The following is a 17,858-nucleotide window of genomic DNA, read 5'->3' as shown; positions in this document are numbered from 1 at the left end:
CTTTGTTCTTTCTAGCTTCTAGAGGCTGCCCACATTGCTTGGCTCATGGCTCCCTTCCTCCATCTTTAATGTCAGCAATGATGTAGAGATCTCACATCACACCACTCTGAACTCTTGTTTCCCTCTTCCACTTTTGAGGACCCTTGTGACTACATTGGGCCCACAAGGATAGTGCAGGATAATCTCCCTATTTTAATGTCAGCTAACTAGCAACCTTAATTCCATCTGCAATCTTAATTTCCCTTTATCAATCGAGGTAACATAATCACAGATTCTGGTAATTAAGACTTGGACATCTTTGGGAGGGCATTATTCTGCCTACCACATCAGGTAACAGAGTATTTCTCATATATTTAACCAAAAACTTCTATGATTTTATGATAAAGTCCATCACATTTTGGGGGGGGGGGAGAAGGAGTAGTCCTTTACAGTACCACTGAGAAATACTTGTGTTTACTAACACCATTAAATAAATCATCTGTAATGGACATTGTTGTTTTACTGAATGTTCAACTTCTAGTCCATCCTTTTGGTACTGGGAAATTTCTGCTTCTCCACTGATGAGTCCCAGGATTGCCTTATCCTGGGTAAGAAGCAAAAACTTAACCCAAGATAGGTCAACTGAATTCTCTCATTAGAAACTGAATTGTGGGAAAAGAACAAGACTGAAGACAATATGTATTTTGTTGTTGTTCCACTGGCAATTACAGGGAAAATGTCAATCAGCAACAACTATTTCAATTCTTTGGAGCTGCCTGGCTCCTGAGGATGCCAAGCCTGATTCTTCAGCTTTCTTTTCCTTCCTACAAGCATCTGTATATTCTTCCAATCTTTTGCTTATATTAACTTATAATATGCAGTCAATAAATTGATACCCTCTCATTCTTTTTGACCTCTGTGACTATATATCCTGTTTCTCTCTGAGCTTGTCTGACCACTCCAGGCTCCTACCGCACCAGGCTCCTTTTAGAACTCCCCTCTTTTCTGTTCCATAATTGTCCATTCTTAGATGCTTTTTTATTCTTTACATTTTCAATGAGATTTCATTCAGAGCTGTGGCTTTGACTCTTAACTCAAATTCAGTAATGACCCAAGTCATATACCTCTCATTAATTTAAAAACTAGTTTATCTTCTTCATTTCTGACTTCTGTTATCCAGTCACCCAGGATGGAAAATTGATTATGAACAGGCTTTCTGATTTTCACCGTATTGGGTATCTGTTGCTTTTACCTACCCTATATGAGAAAACTGCACTTCTCTCATTCCATGTCAGTCATGGTACCCTGCCTCCTCCCTTCACAGAAATGGTCATGTGATTATACAGAACCAGTATGTATAATTATAATGTAATATTTATTATAATTATACTGTTACATATATAAAGATTTTATTTATTAATTTTAGAGAGACAGAGAACAAGTGGGGGGTGGGGTAGAGGAAGAAGGAGAGAAAGATTCTCAAGCAGACTCCACGCTAAGCATGGAGTCCAATGTGGGGCTTGATCTCACAACCCTGAGATCATGATCTGAGCTGAAATTAAGAGTTGGATGCTTAACAGACTGAGCCACCAGGCGCCCCACTGTTATATTAGTATAATTATATGTAATATATAACATAATTATAATATTTATAATATATGATATTGGGAAAGAGAACTCATTGTTCCTTAAGTTGCTAAGCTGGAAGGATATAAATCTGTCACATAGAGAGAGCCTGTTTGGCTCATCATAGGAGAGAGTTTTATTTTAAAAGTGTCATCTTAAACTGCAAGGATGTCCATTAAACATCACAATTAGACATGCCAAAGGAGAAGCCATGTTGTCAGAATGTCCACTTAACCCACCTAAACATCTCGAACCCACCCTTTGCTGACCCTCGATAACCCCATTTTTTAAAGTTTCTTTTCTTTCTTTTAAACAAGAGAAAGTAGACAGGTACATATTGGTAAAACTTAACTGCACAAATTCACATAGAGACACAGTGTAATCTCTGAGCCCAATACACAGAGAGGAGGAAAAAAGCTAGAATTCTATGCACTACTACACAGGGGCCTAGCACCCTCCAGCTTCCAGCAGAGCTAAGGGAGCAGAAGATTTTTCTTTTTTCCACAGAGCACAGTGGTGTTGATTCCATAGTTTTTGTTGAGACAGGAAGAGATAGAAATGAATTTGGAACAGAAAGGGGTAGAGATTCGTTCCCACTATTCCCCCCAAATAAGTTGAGAATCATGGTATAAAGGGAGAGAAAAGAGACTTCAAAAAACAGGGTCAATGAGCACAAGGGGGGGGGGGGAAAGACTGCAACTTGCTCCCAGGGATTGGAGAAAATTTAAAAAGGAGGGTTGGAATCCATCAGCGTTCTATTAGTCATCTTCTCTTTCATCCTCCTCCTTTCATCCCCTAATCGTCATCTTCATCTTCCTCACCTTCATCCTCATCTCATTCTTCATCAATATCTTCCAATCATTCTTCTTCATCATCATCAGTATCTTCTTTCCTCCCCCTTCTTCATCATCCATATGAGGAACCAAGTTGTACTGTAATGGATTTGGCCAAATACCATCTTTGATGACCTCTCCTAACTCATCTGCACCTGCCTCAGAATGGTCAGTGAACCAGGTGAAGCTCTCTGGTTCCTCATGCGGTCTTCTCCTGCTGGTTTTAGTCTGCATTTGACTTGAACGTTTTGTTAACTCCTTTCCAGATTTTCATTTGATTTCAGTGGACTTTGAAGATGGATCAACCACTCTCATTCAGATGAAATTCTTTGGCGAGAAGTTTATTTTCGAAGTAAGGGTTTTCATCAAAATAAAAATCTATTCTGTAACCTGATTTAATACCCCAAGCAGTGCTGACACTTGTGGATGGTTGACAAATGTTACCAAAAAATTTGGGATTTTGGCAATTAATTCCAACCTCTTCTGAAAAAATGGTTGGTGGAGTTTGTTACATTTCTCTTCTACTTTCAAAATCTCCTCAGTGGCTTGTTCATTAAGTCTATTTCATTTTGTACTTCATCAATATGTTCAATTGCTTCTTGCTGTTCTTCTCCTTATGGCAAGTGCTGAGAGGTCGACGTCTCCTCATGCTTGGGGGCAGGAGGCAGTCTCCATTTCTTCCTTTGAGGCAGGAGTGAAGACTGGCATTTGGGGGCCATGCTGTGAGGAAATGCCACAAAACCAGGAGAGACGCACATCTGGAAGAAGCTCTGATTACTCCAAAGTTATCTTATTTTCCGTAATTATTTACACGTTCATCTTGCCTTACACAAATACTTGATTTTATTAATCTTTATACCCTCCTCATGCTTTGCATATGGTAGGAACTCACTGAATGATTATTGCTGAAACATAAATACAAGAAAACATTGAATGTTACTGTAGGGTGGGCACAGGGTTACAGTGACTTTATTATATGACAAAAGTTATCCTAGTACTTTTCACAGATGATTTAATTTAATCCATGTAACTTCACACTTTGGGAAACAAAGACCAAGGGAAATTAGAAATTTATGTGAAAGTCACAGATGGTGACTGTAACAGAACATGAATTCAGATTTTCCTGAATACAAAACTCAAACCCTTTCTACTTCATCACACACCACTCTGGTTTGTTACTGTCAGTACTATGAATATAGTTTTATTTCAGTGGGCCAGATTCACCTTAGTCAATGATGGGCTTAAATTGTAAAAGTTGTGATTTCATAAAGAAACAAATGTTTTATAAATTTGGGTGTTATTTTTGGTCTATAGGTATAGTTCAAAAATGCATAGCACAAAACTGAAATAGAAATTTAGGCATAGTTTTGCTAAAACACACTAGTAAAACCAGAATGTCCAAAACAAACATACCTTTTCTGAGATAGTATATTACATATTAAGAAAGGAAAAAAAGTTGGTTTTGTTCTCCCCTCCATGTTTTTTTTCTTAAAACACGTTCAGTTTGTATTCTAGTCCTCACAAGAGATAAGCTACAATTCTACTGTTACTAGCTCATTTTTGTTGACTTTGAGCAGGTTAACCAGTCAACTATTTTAGTCTCCTCATCTGTAAAGAAATAGCCAAAAAGATGAATATTGACCTTTAGATAATAAATTTGTCATCGAACAAAGGGATTAGAATTCTGCTCAAGAAGAAAACTTCGTACTGTACTACAATGATTTGAACAATTATCATAACATATTTGTCACTGATTAACTATAAAATTACTTCCTCATTTCAGAAGTATTATTCTGCCCTTTGCCTGATATTTAATGTGGTATCATTTGGTTTAGAACATACAATACTGTACAATAATGAAATATCAGACTATGTGGATTACTAGTTATCATTCAAAATAATTATCTTATGATGGTTAAATTTTTACTTCCATTTATTTGACGTAAAATACAATATAAAAATAAATGACCTGGTCATATTCTCCAACAATGATCAACTTCAGCTTATCCATCCTGGTGATTATAAAGGAAAAACAAATATTTCTGACACACCTTATTTTTGAGAGTGTTTTGCTTCAGAAAGTCTTGGAAATCAAGTTGATAATATAAAACTACAAAATAAACAGAAATAACAATTTACTAAGTTTTTGCCATTTTCTCATTCCTGAGTGAAGAGATACCTCTAGGAAGAAAAGGGCCAAGACTCTTAGTTCTTAGGCCTTATTTTTCTCATCTGTAAATTGGAGATAATAAAATCTAATCTTAATGAGGATTGAGATTACATTTGCCTCGCAGAAAAGGGCATAAAATCTAGTGTTCTGCCACTTACCATTTGAGTGATCTTGGCCAAGTTACTTCTTTGAACTTTTGTTTTACTCATTTGTAAAATGGGGCTAATATGTCTAGCTTATGTAGGTTTGTTGTGGGGATCGGATAAAAAAAACATGTGAAGAAGAGATGAGAAAAAAAGGAAAGATCTGTGATGTTTTGAAGTGGCTTTTGGTCAAAAGGAATAAATTTCAACCCAATACGAAGAAACAGGTTCTTTTAAATGCATATCCAACTACCTGAATAAAATTAATTCCTTAAAAAAAAAACAACGTGAAAATGTTTGATTACAAAGTACTAGAAAATGTAAGAATAATTATTTCCAAAGTGAAATATAATTTTCCCTGCTACATAGTGTTGCAGATTCTTAGATAAAATATTACATGGAAAAGGACTCAAAGTCTTTTCTCTGTATGACCCCCTTCTCTGTCTGCTTTCCTATGGAAATAAGTTATAGTTCTACCTTTGCACTTGTCTAGTTTATAGCAAAGTCATTTGTGGCAAAGGATAGCAACTGCCCCATGTTACTGCTAATCATTTCAAGAATAACTGAACAGTTAATGACATTTCTGCCCCTTCTGGAATGTAAAAATTCTTAAAACATAGTTTTCTATGTGCTACATAAACAATGGTTTCCTATAGAGAACTCTTCTCTAATAATGAAAAGGTAACTTGTATATAATTACAACTAAATGGCTGTTAATGTTAACTAACTGAAAACTATGAAACTATACTCTTAAAGTATAATCTTCCTTGACTCAGAGAAACAGTGTAAGCTAATATAACAAATAATATTATAAGGAAAAAAGAATAATAAGATATTTCTAATTGTTGATCATTTTTTTATTAATAATTAATTTCTTAACCAATGATAAAGTTAAATTGAGAAAGGTTGAAATTTTCTAAAGCTGAATATTTTACTTATTAATTTTCCAGAATGTAGTTATGTTTGTAACTGTGTAATAGTTGTCAACGGTCTCCTCTGCAAATTAATGACTTACTCAGCTGCCCTCTTATTAGAGGCCTAGAACTCAAAATCATGTTAAGAAAAGGGACTAATTATGTCTATAACCACTCTTTTATTATTAAAGTTGGTCTCTAAAAAGGCACACATTTAAAAACTCACCCCAATGAGGACAGTATGAATATTCCAGGATTCTAGAAAGATTCCCTCCAAAATAAAGTATATCAAAAAGTTGTCTTTAATTTGGTATATATGTGGCTTAATGCTATTTATTAAATTTTCCATGTATGTAGGGCAAATGTCACATCCACAACACAAAACTAAATGTGATTGGAAAGATGTGACATTGTTGCAACATTGTTACATGCTGACACAAAACCTATCTAGTCCAAACCCTTTTTTCTCTGTTATTTTTATATTAGTTGGATTTAATGGAAACCCTCAAAACAATACAGTAGTTCCTCCCCACTTATCTGTGGGAGATATATTCCTAGAACCCCAGTAGATGCCTAAAACCACAGATAGTACCAAATCTCGTATGTACAATGTTTTTTCTTATGCATGCACACATACCTATGATATAGTTTAATTTATAAATTTGGCACAGCAAGAGATTGATGATAACTAATAATAAAATAGAATAATTTTAACAATATATTGTAATAAGGTTATGTGAATGTGGTCTCTCTCTGATCTTACTGTTCTATACTCACCCTTCTTGTGATGATGTAAGATGATAAAATGCCTTCATGATGAGATGAAGTAAAGTGAAGGGCGTATAGACTACGACTTGGTGTTAGGCTACCACTGACCTTCTGACAGGTCAGAAGGAGAATCATCTGCTTCCTGACAGTGGATAACTGAAACTGTGGAGAGCAAAACTGGATAAGGGGGGACTACAGTATAATGAAATTCCCCCAAAAGTAAACTGTATCTCTTAATCTCTTATATCTCAAATCAGTGGATTTCAAATGACAAAGCAATTTACCGCAACATCCACAGGTTTCTGATCAACATTATAGACAAAAGGATGGACTTTGGAGCCCAGCCACCTAGGTTCAAATCCTTCTTCCACCAGATGATAGCTGTGTAACCGAGGGTAAATTGCTTAACTTCTCAGTTCCTCAGTTTGCACACTAAATAATGATAGTAAAGCTACATTATCTCATAGGGTTTTGAGGATCAATTTGTTAATATTTTTACAGTATTTGGAATACAGTATATGTAATATAAATATTTGTTACATTAATTTAACAACTGATAATAAGAAATACTGGTAAGAGTTTACTGAGGAACTTCTTCAGTTAGCACTCCATTTTTGTCAGTAATGAAAAATATTTTAAAATTCTGAAAAATTTCCTTGGCTTACTTTCAAGTCAGCAGGTGTCCTTAAACCCTACTGTGCCAGGTCTGGTGCCTTGGGGACACAAAATAAGTTTATGTGGTCTCGCCCTCAGGAAGTAACAGGATTTCTGCACTAGGTTTGGAACAAATACAAAGTTCAAAGGAACATGCAACAAAAAATATTACACTGCCACATAAATCACCCGATAAATAAAGCTATTTGAAAATTCAAGCGCTCTAAGTATATTAATAAGTGCTCTATGTATATTAATAAAACGCAATTATCAATTGGGAATGCATTTATTTTAACATCTACACAGAAAGCTGCTAAATACAATGCCTCGCATCAATAGACATGGTGCAGAAATATTTTCCTTATCTCCACCTGGGACGTCTGACAAAAACTTGAGTGACCCCACAAAACCGCAGCGAATGAAAACCGCACTGGAAACATCAAAGGGCTTGCGACTGACGCCTGAGAACCGGGAGGACAACGTGGTCACGGGCTCAGTGAATACCTGAATCTTCGAAGTAAAGAGGCTCCGAGCCACAATCGAGATTAAGGACGAGGCTGTTTCCGTGGCGCATGCTGACCAGTCTGCCCCCGCCAGAAGCAAGAACTAGGGGGGTTCCCCTCGCACGTGCTCTCTCGTGCGGTTCTCCCCGGCCTGTCTGGAGAAGGCAGCCTTTGAATGAGGAGCCGACGGGATACAGTGCACAAAGAAAGCACCCGAGCCCCTACAGGGCTTACCGCGGCCCCGCTCCGGGACATGGGGGACTCCAGGCTGAGAGACGACGGGTTCCTCCAAGCTAACGGTTCTCACGCCGCCTCCCATATCTCAGGGATGAGCATCCGAGCTCAATCCCTGGCGACAACACTCCAGCTCAGCGGGCCGCGGAGGTGCCTGTCAGGGTTACCCCATCAGCCGCTCCCGATCAGGCCCCCTCACCCCGCCGCCCTCGTCCCGGACAATACGTCACTTCCGGCGCGCGCGCCAGCCCGCGGATAAAGACAGGGGCCTGGGAGGGGAGGTGAGCAAGGGGGGCGGGGCGGGGGAAAGGGGAGTGTCTGCCTGGCGCCGCCGCAGCTGCCGCTGCCACAGCTGCTGCCTCCCGGGCTGAAGAGTTGGCTGAAGCCCTGCCCTCCGAACCGGCCCAGTTTTCCCGCCCGGACTCGGGGCGCCAACGCCGGGAGCACTCACCGCTTTGATCGGTGCAGAAGCGGGACTTGCCTCAGCCTGTGGAGCGGCGGGGACGACCCCGGCCCCCCTTCCCCTCCCTGACCCCTTCTTTCCATCGCCCCAGTCATGGGGAACGCGGCGACCGCCAAGAAAGGCAGCGAGGTGGAGAGCGGTGAGTCAAGGGCCGGGTCTGGGTACCTGCCGGGCGGGCGGGCGCGGGGCATCGACCGTCCCTCCGGGTCGGAGCCCCGAGGCCGCGGGCATGGTCCAGGCCTCGCAGCGGCCGCCGGTAGCTGCTCGTGGGGGCCCTAGGGACCAGCTGCCTTCCTCCTCCACAGCTTTTCCCCCGGCTCCGGCTTGAGGGCCGAGCGCGAAGGGCCGGATGGAGAGATCGAGGTAGAAGAGTGTTCCCCGAGACTCCCTTTCTCTTTAGAGCGAGGGGACGCACTCACTAGAACAATTCCCCAAATATGGTCCGGATAAAGAAGTCCCTTGTACCATCCCAACCCTCGCTTCCCCTACCCCCGACCACCTCTTTGGGAGCCACAGGTAGTGCTGTGGGCAGAGTTGGCTCTTTTCCCTCCATCGCTTGGGTCCAGCCCAATCTTATCACAGGGTAAGGGGCTGCTAGTCTGGCTCTCTGCTGCAGGTAAGGTTAATTCTGAGTAAGCAACTATGTTTTAGAGATCCTGCAGCTCTTCAGATTAGGAATGGAAGATATAACGAGACTAAACTGCAACTTTATCCATGAAAAAAAGCAAGGCAGGTTTGCCTTTTCTTGTGACATTTCAAGACTCTCCTAGAGTGTCTGTAAAACTTAAAGGTCACTGGAAGTTGAAGTGCTTCCAGAATAGGGTGAATTTCTTCTGACAGCTGAAAGTGCAGGCACCCTACACTTTACACCAAATAGTAAAAAATCATGCAAATTGAATTTCTTTATAGTTCAATCAATCAGTCAGGATGGTTGTGAAAAAAAAATGATGTGTCTTTGTAAGGTTCATCTCAGATTTTATAATTCAGAATGATAAGACAACAAATGGTATTTGTTATGTCACCAGGAGTAAATGACAGAATGCCAGATGATTTATTCCGGTTTGTGTAATTAGTATCTTTTAATGTTTCTATGTTTGTAACATGTTTTAGGTTAATTTTGTAATTTAGCATGAAGGAAAAAGCTTTTTTTTTTTTTTTTCTGTATCAACAAAGCAGAATCAATTTGGAAAAATTTAGTCATTCATTTTGTTTAATGTGAATAATGAGATTATATGGTTTATGTTTCACCAGTGAGGTTTCGGTATTAATTTTCGGGAGCTCCAGAAAAGTTTGATGTACTATCATACAAATTATCAATGACCATACTTTAGTATGTGATAGGGAAATTTTAGAAAGCCAATTTAGAGGTAGAACTTTGTCTTTTCTTTTTTAACTGCACAAATGTAGTAACTGTACAGAAAGTATAGGAATGTGGAAAGTAAAGAATTATTTATGTCTGATGAGTTATCATTTTTCCTTTTAAATTAAAGATAAAACATGTGCTAATTGTGTTACAAAGGAGTGTACTTGGTAATTGAATCATATCAGTGATTTTCATTAGCAAGTACTGGCCTGTACAGTGTTTCTATTTTTAATAATGATAGTAGACTCTTCTCTGATCTATATATTTCCATTATTAAGTTACCAAACTAATTCTCCCTGAGACAGTACTGATTTGAAGCTCAGAACTATGGGATAATCTTAAGAATATTTACAGAAAACAGAATGGAAACTTTAAATGTTTATCTAAATATATTTAAATTATTCCTATGAATGAATTCTTTCCTGAGCTTTAACTATTAGTGACAGCCTATTTAGTAAGTATGTTAGCCAGCTTTTTATGTAAGTTTATTTATGGAAACTGGAGGTCAATATAGTAGTTTGAATAAATGTTGTGAAGTGATAAAAGAAAATAGCAAGTGATATCTCATAGGGACAGTTATTAGAAATGCCATGTGTTGATCACTTTGTAATTTCATCTGGAGCAATGTTACCAGGTGTGTGTTGCTGCTGTTCTATAGTGAATAAAGAAAGTTTATTGATATCTCTTAAAACTTAATGAAAGGACAGCTTTTACCATTACAAACCTAACTGTTCTATGTATTTTTACTTGAAAATACATGCCTTTCAAAATTTGAATGTAGTTAAACTTCAGTTGATACATAACAGCATAAACTTTTAGAAATATAAGTAATCTTACAGATCAGCCTGTATAATGATTCCATTTCAAAGCCAAAGAGCCTGACCTTTGAAGAAACTGAAGTTGAGATCAGATTATTAGTGATACCAGAGTAAGGAATAGAATCTGGTGCTCTGACTCCATTCTGCTTCATGAAATAATCAGTTAATACATATATTTTCGGGGCGCCTGGGTGGCTCAGTTGGTTAAGTGACTGCCTTCAGCTCAGGTCATGATCCTGAAGTCCCAGGATCAAGTCCCGCATGGGGCTCCCTGCTCAGCAGGGAGTCTGCTTCTCCCTCTGACCCTCCCGCCTCTCATGTGCTCTCTCTCTCTCTCATTCTCTCTCTCAAATAAATAAATAAAATCTTTAAAAAAAATACATATATCTTCAAAATGCCTGCAAAGTGTGTTAGTTTCATTTGGAGACTCTAAGTGAAAGCTCAAGAAATCTACCTAGTGTAAATGAGAAAATGTACTTATAAAAGTTAACCGAAGAGCAAAATATGATAAGTGCTAAAACTATGGAAAGTGAAGTTAGAACTCTGAAAACTACCAATAGGAAAATGTTTGATTTGAAATGATTAAAACGTATAAGCTTGATTAAGATATAAGGTTTGGTTAGGACCATGCCTCATATGGGTGACTCTGGAGCTTCATTATAAAAATATTCCAGAAGAATGAAGCTTTGACCATTTGGCGCCTCTGTTGTATTCTATTGAAATCTCTCTACTCTTAGAATGAAACATTTTCCAGGGTAGGACTTGGAGATGCCATTCTCATCTCCATACTTTCTGGAGATAACATTAAGTTGGGTACCTATTTTTCTACTGTAGTGAACTAGGAAATTGTATTGATATATCTTAAAACTTACTGAAAGAACATCTCTTACTATTACATACCAACTATTCTGTGTATTTATAAAAAGTTATTCTCAAAAATATGTGTTTCAAAATTTGAGTGTAGTTACTTAAACTTCCACTAATACACAGAAGCATAAATTTTAAATATATGAGTATATAATTCTCTGAGAAGTTTTAAACTCTTGTCATTCAAAATTGTTTTACTTATCCAGTCTCCCACTTCTTACTTTACCCACAGTCACCAACAAAAAAAACACAAATGCCACCATTTTAACATGGGAAGGATTTTTTTGTGGTTTATTTCATTTTTTTAAGAAAAACATTAGACCCCACAGGTTGCCTGTGGGGCTTTGTATTACACTTTCATGGCAAAGGGGTTGAAGCCAATGGTTCGTGAAGTCCTGGTAGAGATTTGGATGCAGATTCTTCTGTGACTGTAAGTGGTAGAGCCACCATGTAACCTAGTGTTTACATAATGATTTTGAATGTTTTCCAAAGTATCTCTCTGTCTTAAGAGCTTGAAGGTGAATAGAAATTAATCAAAGAAAGTGGCCAGGAGACTAGTTTCAACCTAAACACAAGTTTCATAACAACTTGCATTTTTGGAGGGCTTACTATGAACCAGGTTCTCTGTGTACTTTGCATGTATAATTTCACTTAATCTTTCCAGACTACTATGAAATAGTTTAATTATTTTTCCATTTTATAAATGAGGAAATGGAGGCTCAGAGAGCCTAAATGACTTGCCTAAATTCCTACAGCTAGGAAGTCCAGGAGCAGCATTTGAACCAGGAGCAGCATTTGAACCTAGGCAGCTTAACCCCGGAACCCGAAATCCTAACCACTGTGCAAACAGCCTATGTGTATCCAATGGGAAAACTGATTCTAAGACACACAGAATAGCTTAGACTTCACTTTGTTTCAGTTTGTTATCAATTATAGGAAATTTTGGTTGTTTTTAATAGTGACTTCATTTGTATATATTAAGTATCTTAAATGAGAGAATTATTTTTCTTGTACTGTTCTCTAGATTCAGTTTCCTCATCTGTAAAATGAGGATGAAGGATTAAATCGTCTTGAAAATCTTTTCAGATTTGATATGGTGTAATTTCAAATTAAGCCATATAAATTAATTTATATGCCTAAACCCTTCACTGCTATTTGTATTTGTATTTAATTATCTTTCTCATTTGTAAATACATACTTTCCCTTCCTGATAAATAGCCAATCAAAACATTACTGTTTAAACTTGTATTGCCATTTTAAAAAGTATTTAGAAATTTGCATTTTGGTTTAGAGTAGTACTATCCAGTCAGACTTTCTGTGTGGTGGAAATGTTTCTGTATTGTCTAATGTAGTAGTCACTAGCTGTATGTGGCTATTGAGCAGTTGAAATGTGACCAGGACAGCTTAGAAACTGAATTTTTAACTTAAATGTGGCTGTTAATGTTTGGTATAATGGACAGCACGGGTTTAGAACATAGCTGTCTTTATATGTAATAAAAATGCCAACCCATCTTTTCATCATCTTTGGAATTTGGATCCTCACAAGTATGTGTTGATGAACGGAATGCTGGACTTATCTTTTCTCATACTAGGAATTAACTTATTTCTAAAGCATTGCCTCTGAATAAGCCTTTATAACTTTAGTGAACAGATTACTATAGTAATTTGTGTATAATCTGTAAAGTTAACTACAAAGTTAGTTTCTCTATTGGGTTCTACTAGAATTTTTTTTTTTTTAGTTTTTAATACTGAATCTCAGTGAAAATATTTTTATTGAAAATTTTTGTAGATTTAAATGTTGATTAGGAAAAATTTAGTGATCTCATATGTTACTCATGTCTTTAAAGCTTTTAATTATCAGATATTTTTAAGGGAAAATCAGTAGTAGATATTTGTTCCAATTTACTGGATTGGCAGAAGTACTTGGGAATAGTTTTCGAGTTAAAAATTTTTGAAAAAGAAAAAAGTTCATAACAAACAGCAACACTATTTAATAAATACATATTATCTCATCCAGTTACATGATTTTGTAATTCATTTTGTGCAGATCATCTAATGCATAAAATCATCTCATGTTCAGGAACCATTTTTTCCATTCTCCTGGTCAGTGTCCTTCACTTAGGATATAGACAGATTGTTGCCTTTCATTGCCTGTAGCAGGATAATTAAAGACATGAAAGCCAGCTTAGAAAAGTAAGCCATAGCTTATTTAACATGTGCAAAAGCAGCACATGAAAAGATCCTAGGTAAGCCAGGATAGTTATTAAAATCCTTCAGATAATCAGGAGTTGACCATAAATCATTTTGATATTCCATTAAATTAATAAAGTAAAACAATTAGTATAATTTACAAAATTGTCTGTTTATCTAGGTAATATTAATGTTACTACACATATGTGCCCAGATTTTTTCAGAGGAATAAATCTTAAGTTTTTAATGAAGAAAAGTATGTCAAATAGAAAAATGTGGAATTTATGGGAGTAAATATACCATAGTCATTACCAAATTATTTTGAGTATTTTAATTTAAAAATATTCCTTCAAGAGTATCCTATATGGTTATTTTCTTTGTTGGCTCATTCATTCATTCCACATCATTGAGTTCTTAATATGTGATGGACTCTATGCAAATCTATGGGAGTAAAGATTGAATATGACACAGTACCTGCTCCAGAGTGCCTGCATTCCAACAGGGGAGACATACTTGTCAACCAATTAATGGGGGAAAAAACTGTTACAAATACTTTCATAAAAGCTCAGTGGGGAAACCAATAGAAAGTATGGTCATTTCCACTGGCATGGGGAGGGTGAGATTCAAAAAAGAACTTCAAAGAGGAGGTGAGCTCTGAGTTGAATATTGAAAATGGTAAATGTTCAACAGCGGGATTACAGGGGGAAGTGTGTTCTGAGTAGGAGGAACACAGTGAGCAAAAAATGCAGAGGAGTGAAACAAAACGGGATATACAGGAAAAGGAAAGTAAGTTGTCCATTACAACTGATAGAGGATGGAATTGGTGGTAGGGAAGAGGGAAAATTGTATAATGAAAGATAAGACTGAAGAAATGGACAGAGGCCATGTAATGGAAGGATTTTGAATTCTGTCCCATAGATATTAGGGAGCTTTTGTAGACTTTATAATAAGGGAGAGACATGATCAAATTTGGGTTTTAGAGAGCTCACTTTGCTGGTAATGTGAAGATGAGTCACTGTGGAACAAGTGGAGTAGAGGCAGGATGATCAATTAGAAGACTCTCATGCAAGTAAGGGAATTTGAGGTTCTGAATCAAGGTGGTAGAGGTAGGGATGCAGGAAAAAATCTGAAATTTGATACCTTTGGAAAACGAAAATGAGCGAACTGTACTTGGAGAATGAGGAAAAAGAGGATTTGGGAATAACACCCAAGTTTTTAGTTTCTGTGCCTTAGTGGATGGGTTGTGATGCCAGTAATAGAGTCAGGAAATGAATCCAAGGCGAGGAGCAGACTTGGGGGGCATATTGAATTCAGGATGCCTATGGCATTTCTGAGAAAAATGATATCTGATTGGTTGTTTCGTATGTGTATTGTCTTTAATTCTCCCAGCCGTGGGAGGAAAATGACCTTGGATGGTCAGAGGATCTGTTCCATATAACATCCTCATTTTGCTCCCTTTTTTAAGGCCAGCTGTTTAGAAACAACATCTGACATAATTCCAATGGCTACTAAAAGCTTAGCTTTTTTGTTTTGAAAAGAGTAAAAGCTAAAGCGCTGATGAAAATGGTGTAACTTTTGAAGTAACACAATAATTTAAAATCAGATAAAATACTGCTTTCGTAATAAAAGTATGCATCCTGTAAGCTATTGAGTTTTGTAGAGCCATGTGTAATAATGGAAAGAAAATGTAAAATACAGAACCAGTATATTTTACTAAGTAAATATCAGTTTTCTTCCCCCAGAGTGCTTTCAAATAGATATTAAAAAGTTGGGATATAATTTAATAGTAAGAACATGAACTTAGAATAAGAAAAATCTAGATTCTGTTTTCTAATACTTTCTATTACTTCACTTTGAACAAGTGTTTGTTTTAATGTCTCCAAGCTATACTGTAAAATTGAGAAGGATGGATTTGATGATAAGGCTGTGGTCTTTTCCAGTTTTATAATCCAATGATTCCAGTATATTTATTAAGAGAAAGAATGTACATTTAAAAAGTACCAAGACTTGGGGATAAATTATAGAAGGTTCTCACAAAATTATGTGGGTAGAGAAGTGGCAAATGAGCCTCAATGTGAGCCCATATAAGATACTGACTGTATTTAGGGAAATTTTTTTTTTACCTGTACTTAAAGAATGATAGCCTCTGAATTTTTGACCTAGGAAACAAATTTATGAATCACCATATTAATCTTTGAAAATATTCTCATGTTCTACTACAGGTAAAGGGATCATTTAAATGTTGGAAATAAAACATAAAGCATTCTGCTATTAATGTAAAACCCTTAGCATACTATGTGTAGTTGGATTTTTTTTATGATTTTTTTTATTTCTTTAAAGATTTTATTTATTTATTTGGGAGGGAGAGAGAGAAAGCGAGAGGGGGAAGGGGCAGACAGAGAGGGAGAGGCAGACTCCCCGCTGAGCACAGAGCCCAACTCAGGGCTCAATCCCAGGACCCCGAGATCATGACCTGAGCTGAAGTCAGACGTTTAACCAAATGAGCCACACAAGCACCCAGTTGTGATGTTTTATATGTAGCAGAACCAGGGAAAGTTAAGATCAGAGGCAGCTAATAGGGGAAAAGAATGGAAGGTCTATTGTATGAGAGTAAACTAAACAAAAACAAAACAGAACTTTTCAAACTAGAACGGTTATGGCTACATGATTGAAATGTATAGGTCAAATAGCATTGACAGAAAATCTGGGATTGTTCACCTAAATTTGAAATACTAGAACTCATGGGATTTTCTTCAAAACTTATAAAAGCTAGTTGTGGAGCAAATAAAATACCAAATACCTTGGTAAACTAGGCTTAGAGAATAAATATATTTAACTGCTTTTTAATCATTTATGTTTAAAGGTAAAAACATTTGTGCTTATAAATTCAGCTAGTATTTTTAGCAACTTAAAAATTGCTAGAAAGTTTTAATGCTTTTTTACTCTTCTTATAGGTTTAATAACCCCTTCAGTTCCTTACCAACTTCTGAAAAAGTCATCAGTATTAACCAATAAACCTTTTTCTTACTATTGAGGTTTATTACTGTAAGCAAATAATAAATTGTTTCCCCTGATATGGAGGTATAGCTTAAACTTTTACTTTAATCTTATAATTCATCCAGTTATTTAATTTTTAAAAATTTTCTTGGGGATGGGAGATAAAGAGTTGCCTTTATGTAGCTCATAGTCATTTGGACGACTTAAGTAAAAGCATAATTTTCTAGGAAGCATAGTGTAGGATGTTTCCTGTAGTAATAATTTGGTTTTTAACTTTTTGGTTGTCATGTAAATTAGATTCAGTAATGTTCTGTATCTGTGCGGATGATTTTCTGAATCAAATTTGGGAATCTTTTGGAGAGAGAAATGCACTAACTGACAGTTCACAATGTTGAATAATATACTAGCACATTCGACATTAAAGCTGCATTAGAAAATCCGGTGTAGATGTTATATCTTATCTGACCTGCTATTTACAAGGTAAAAAGTTCCAGGTTTTATGGCCATGATTTAAGGTTGTATTCCCTGCTGCCTACTATTCATATAACATTAACTTTTCAATGGCTTTTGAAATTTTTGTTTTCTTGTAAAATAACTGGTGAATCTAAACTTTAAGTCCTTGGCAAATCTGTATTCTCCATCTGGGCTTTGTCCTCAAAAAATTAAAGATATTGTCTTGAGATCTCACTTTAGAGTCCTACTTAATGAAATGAGTATTCAGTTTCTATATTATTCTTAAGTAGATGACCATATAGCATCAGCAGACCATTGTCTGTGAGCCACAAGAGAACATATTTGTACAGGTATTACTTCGCTTCATTAGTAGGACCTAGTTCTGCTAATAATTCAGCCCCTGTAATCCAAGGAGGAGCTTCCTAGCTGAGTAGAAGCCATGAAAGGTTAAACTGGGGAAGAATATGAATCCCTCTTTGGGCTATAGTCTTGAAGTTACTAAATAAGGTATAGTTCATCTGGTAGAATGACAGAGACAGAACAGTCATTTATTTGTCATTCATTCAATCCTTTAGTCATTCTCAGTCAGTATTTATTGAGTGCCTGCTGTGTACCAGACTCTGTGCTAGTCCACAAATGCAATTTGTGAGTAAAAATAAGAATTGGTTCCTATTTTAAGCTGGGAGACAGATACATACAAATATTTATGATAAAATGTGCAGTGATACCTTTATCGTAAGATTGATACTGGGGCGAAAATACAACATAGGAGTTTATATAAGAATAAGTATAGAATTTCTGAGATCATCTTGGGAGATAGACTGTAACTGAAATAGAAACTGGCTTTGAGTCCATTTTGGAGATGTTTATGTTTGTGATTGTA

At 36.7% G+C, this 17,858-nt stretch overlaps 1 protein-coding gene and 1 pseudogene across 1 annotated transcript in view; one reads left to right on the top strand and one right to left on the bottom strand.

Moving 5' to 3' along the window:
• Window positions 1-1,642: 1,642 nt before the first annotated feature.
• On the bottom strand, window positions 1,643-8,036 carry LOC116645046 (annotated as a pseudogene).
• Window positions 8,037-8,134: 98 nt separating this feature from the next.
• The window catches only part of PRKACB (protein kinase cAMP-activated catalytic subunit beta), a 118,672-nt gene continuing 108,948 nt past the window's right edge, over window positions 8,135-17,858 (top strand). The window contains exon 1 of the mRNA XM_032424975.1: window positions 8,135-8,426. Coding sequence (XP_032280866.1) covers window positions 8,381-8,426 — 46 coding nt within the window. The 5' untranslated portion in view covers window positions 8,135-8,380. The remainder of the gene's footprint in view (window positions 8,427-17,858) is intronic.

Source organism: Phoca vitulina, unplaced genomic scaffold (genome assembly GCF_004348235.1).
Source record: "Phoca vitulina isolate PV1807 unplaced genomic scaffold, GSC_HSeal_1.0 scaffold2, whole genome shotgun sequence".
Taxonomy (NCBI): domain Eukaryota; kingdom Metazoa; phylum Chordata; class Mammalia; order Carnivora; family Phocidae; genus Phoca; species Phoca vitulina.
The sequence above is the reverse complement of the archived record's forward strand: the minus strand, read 5'-3'. Positions and strand labels throughout refer to the sequence as shown.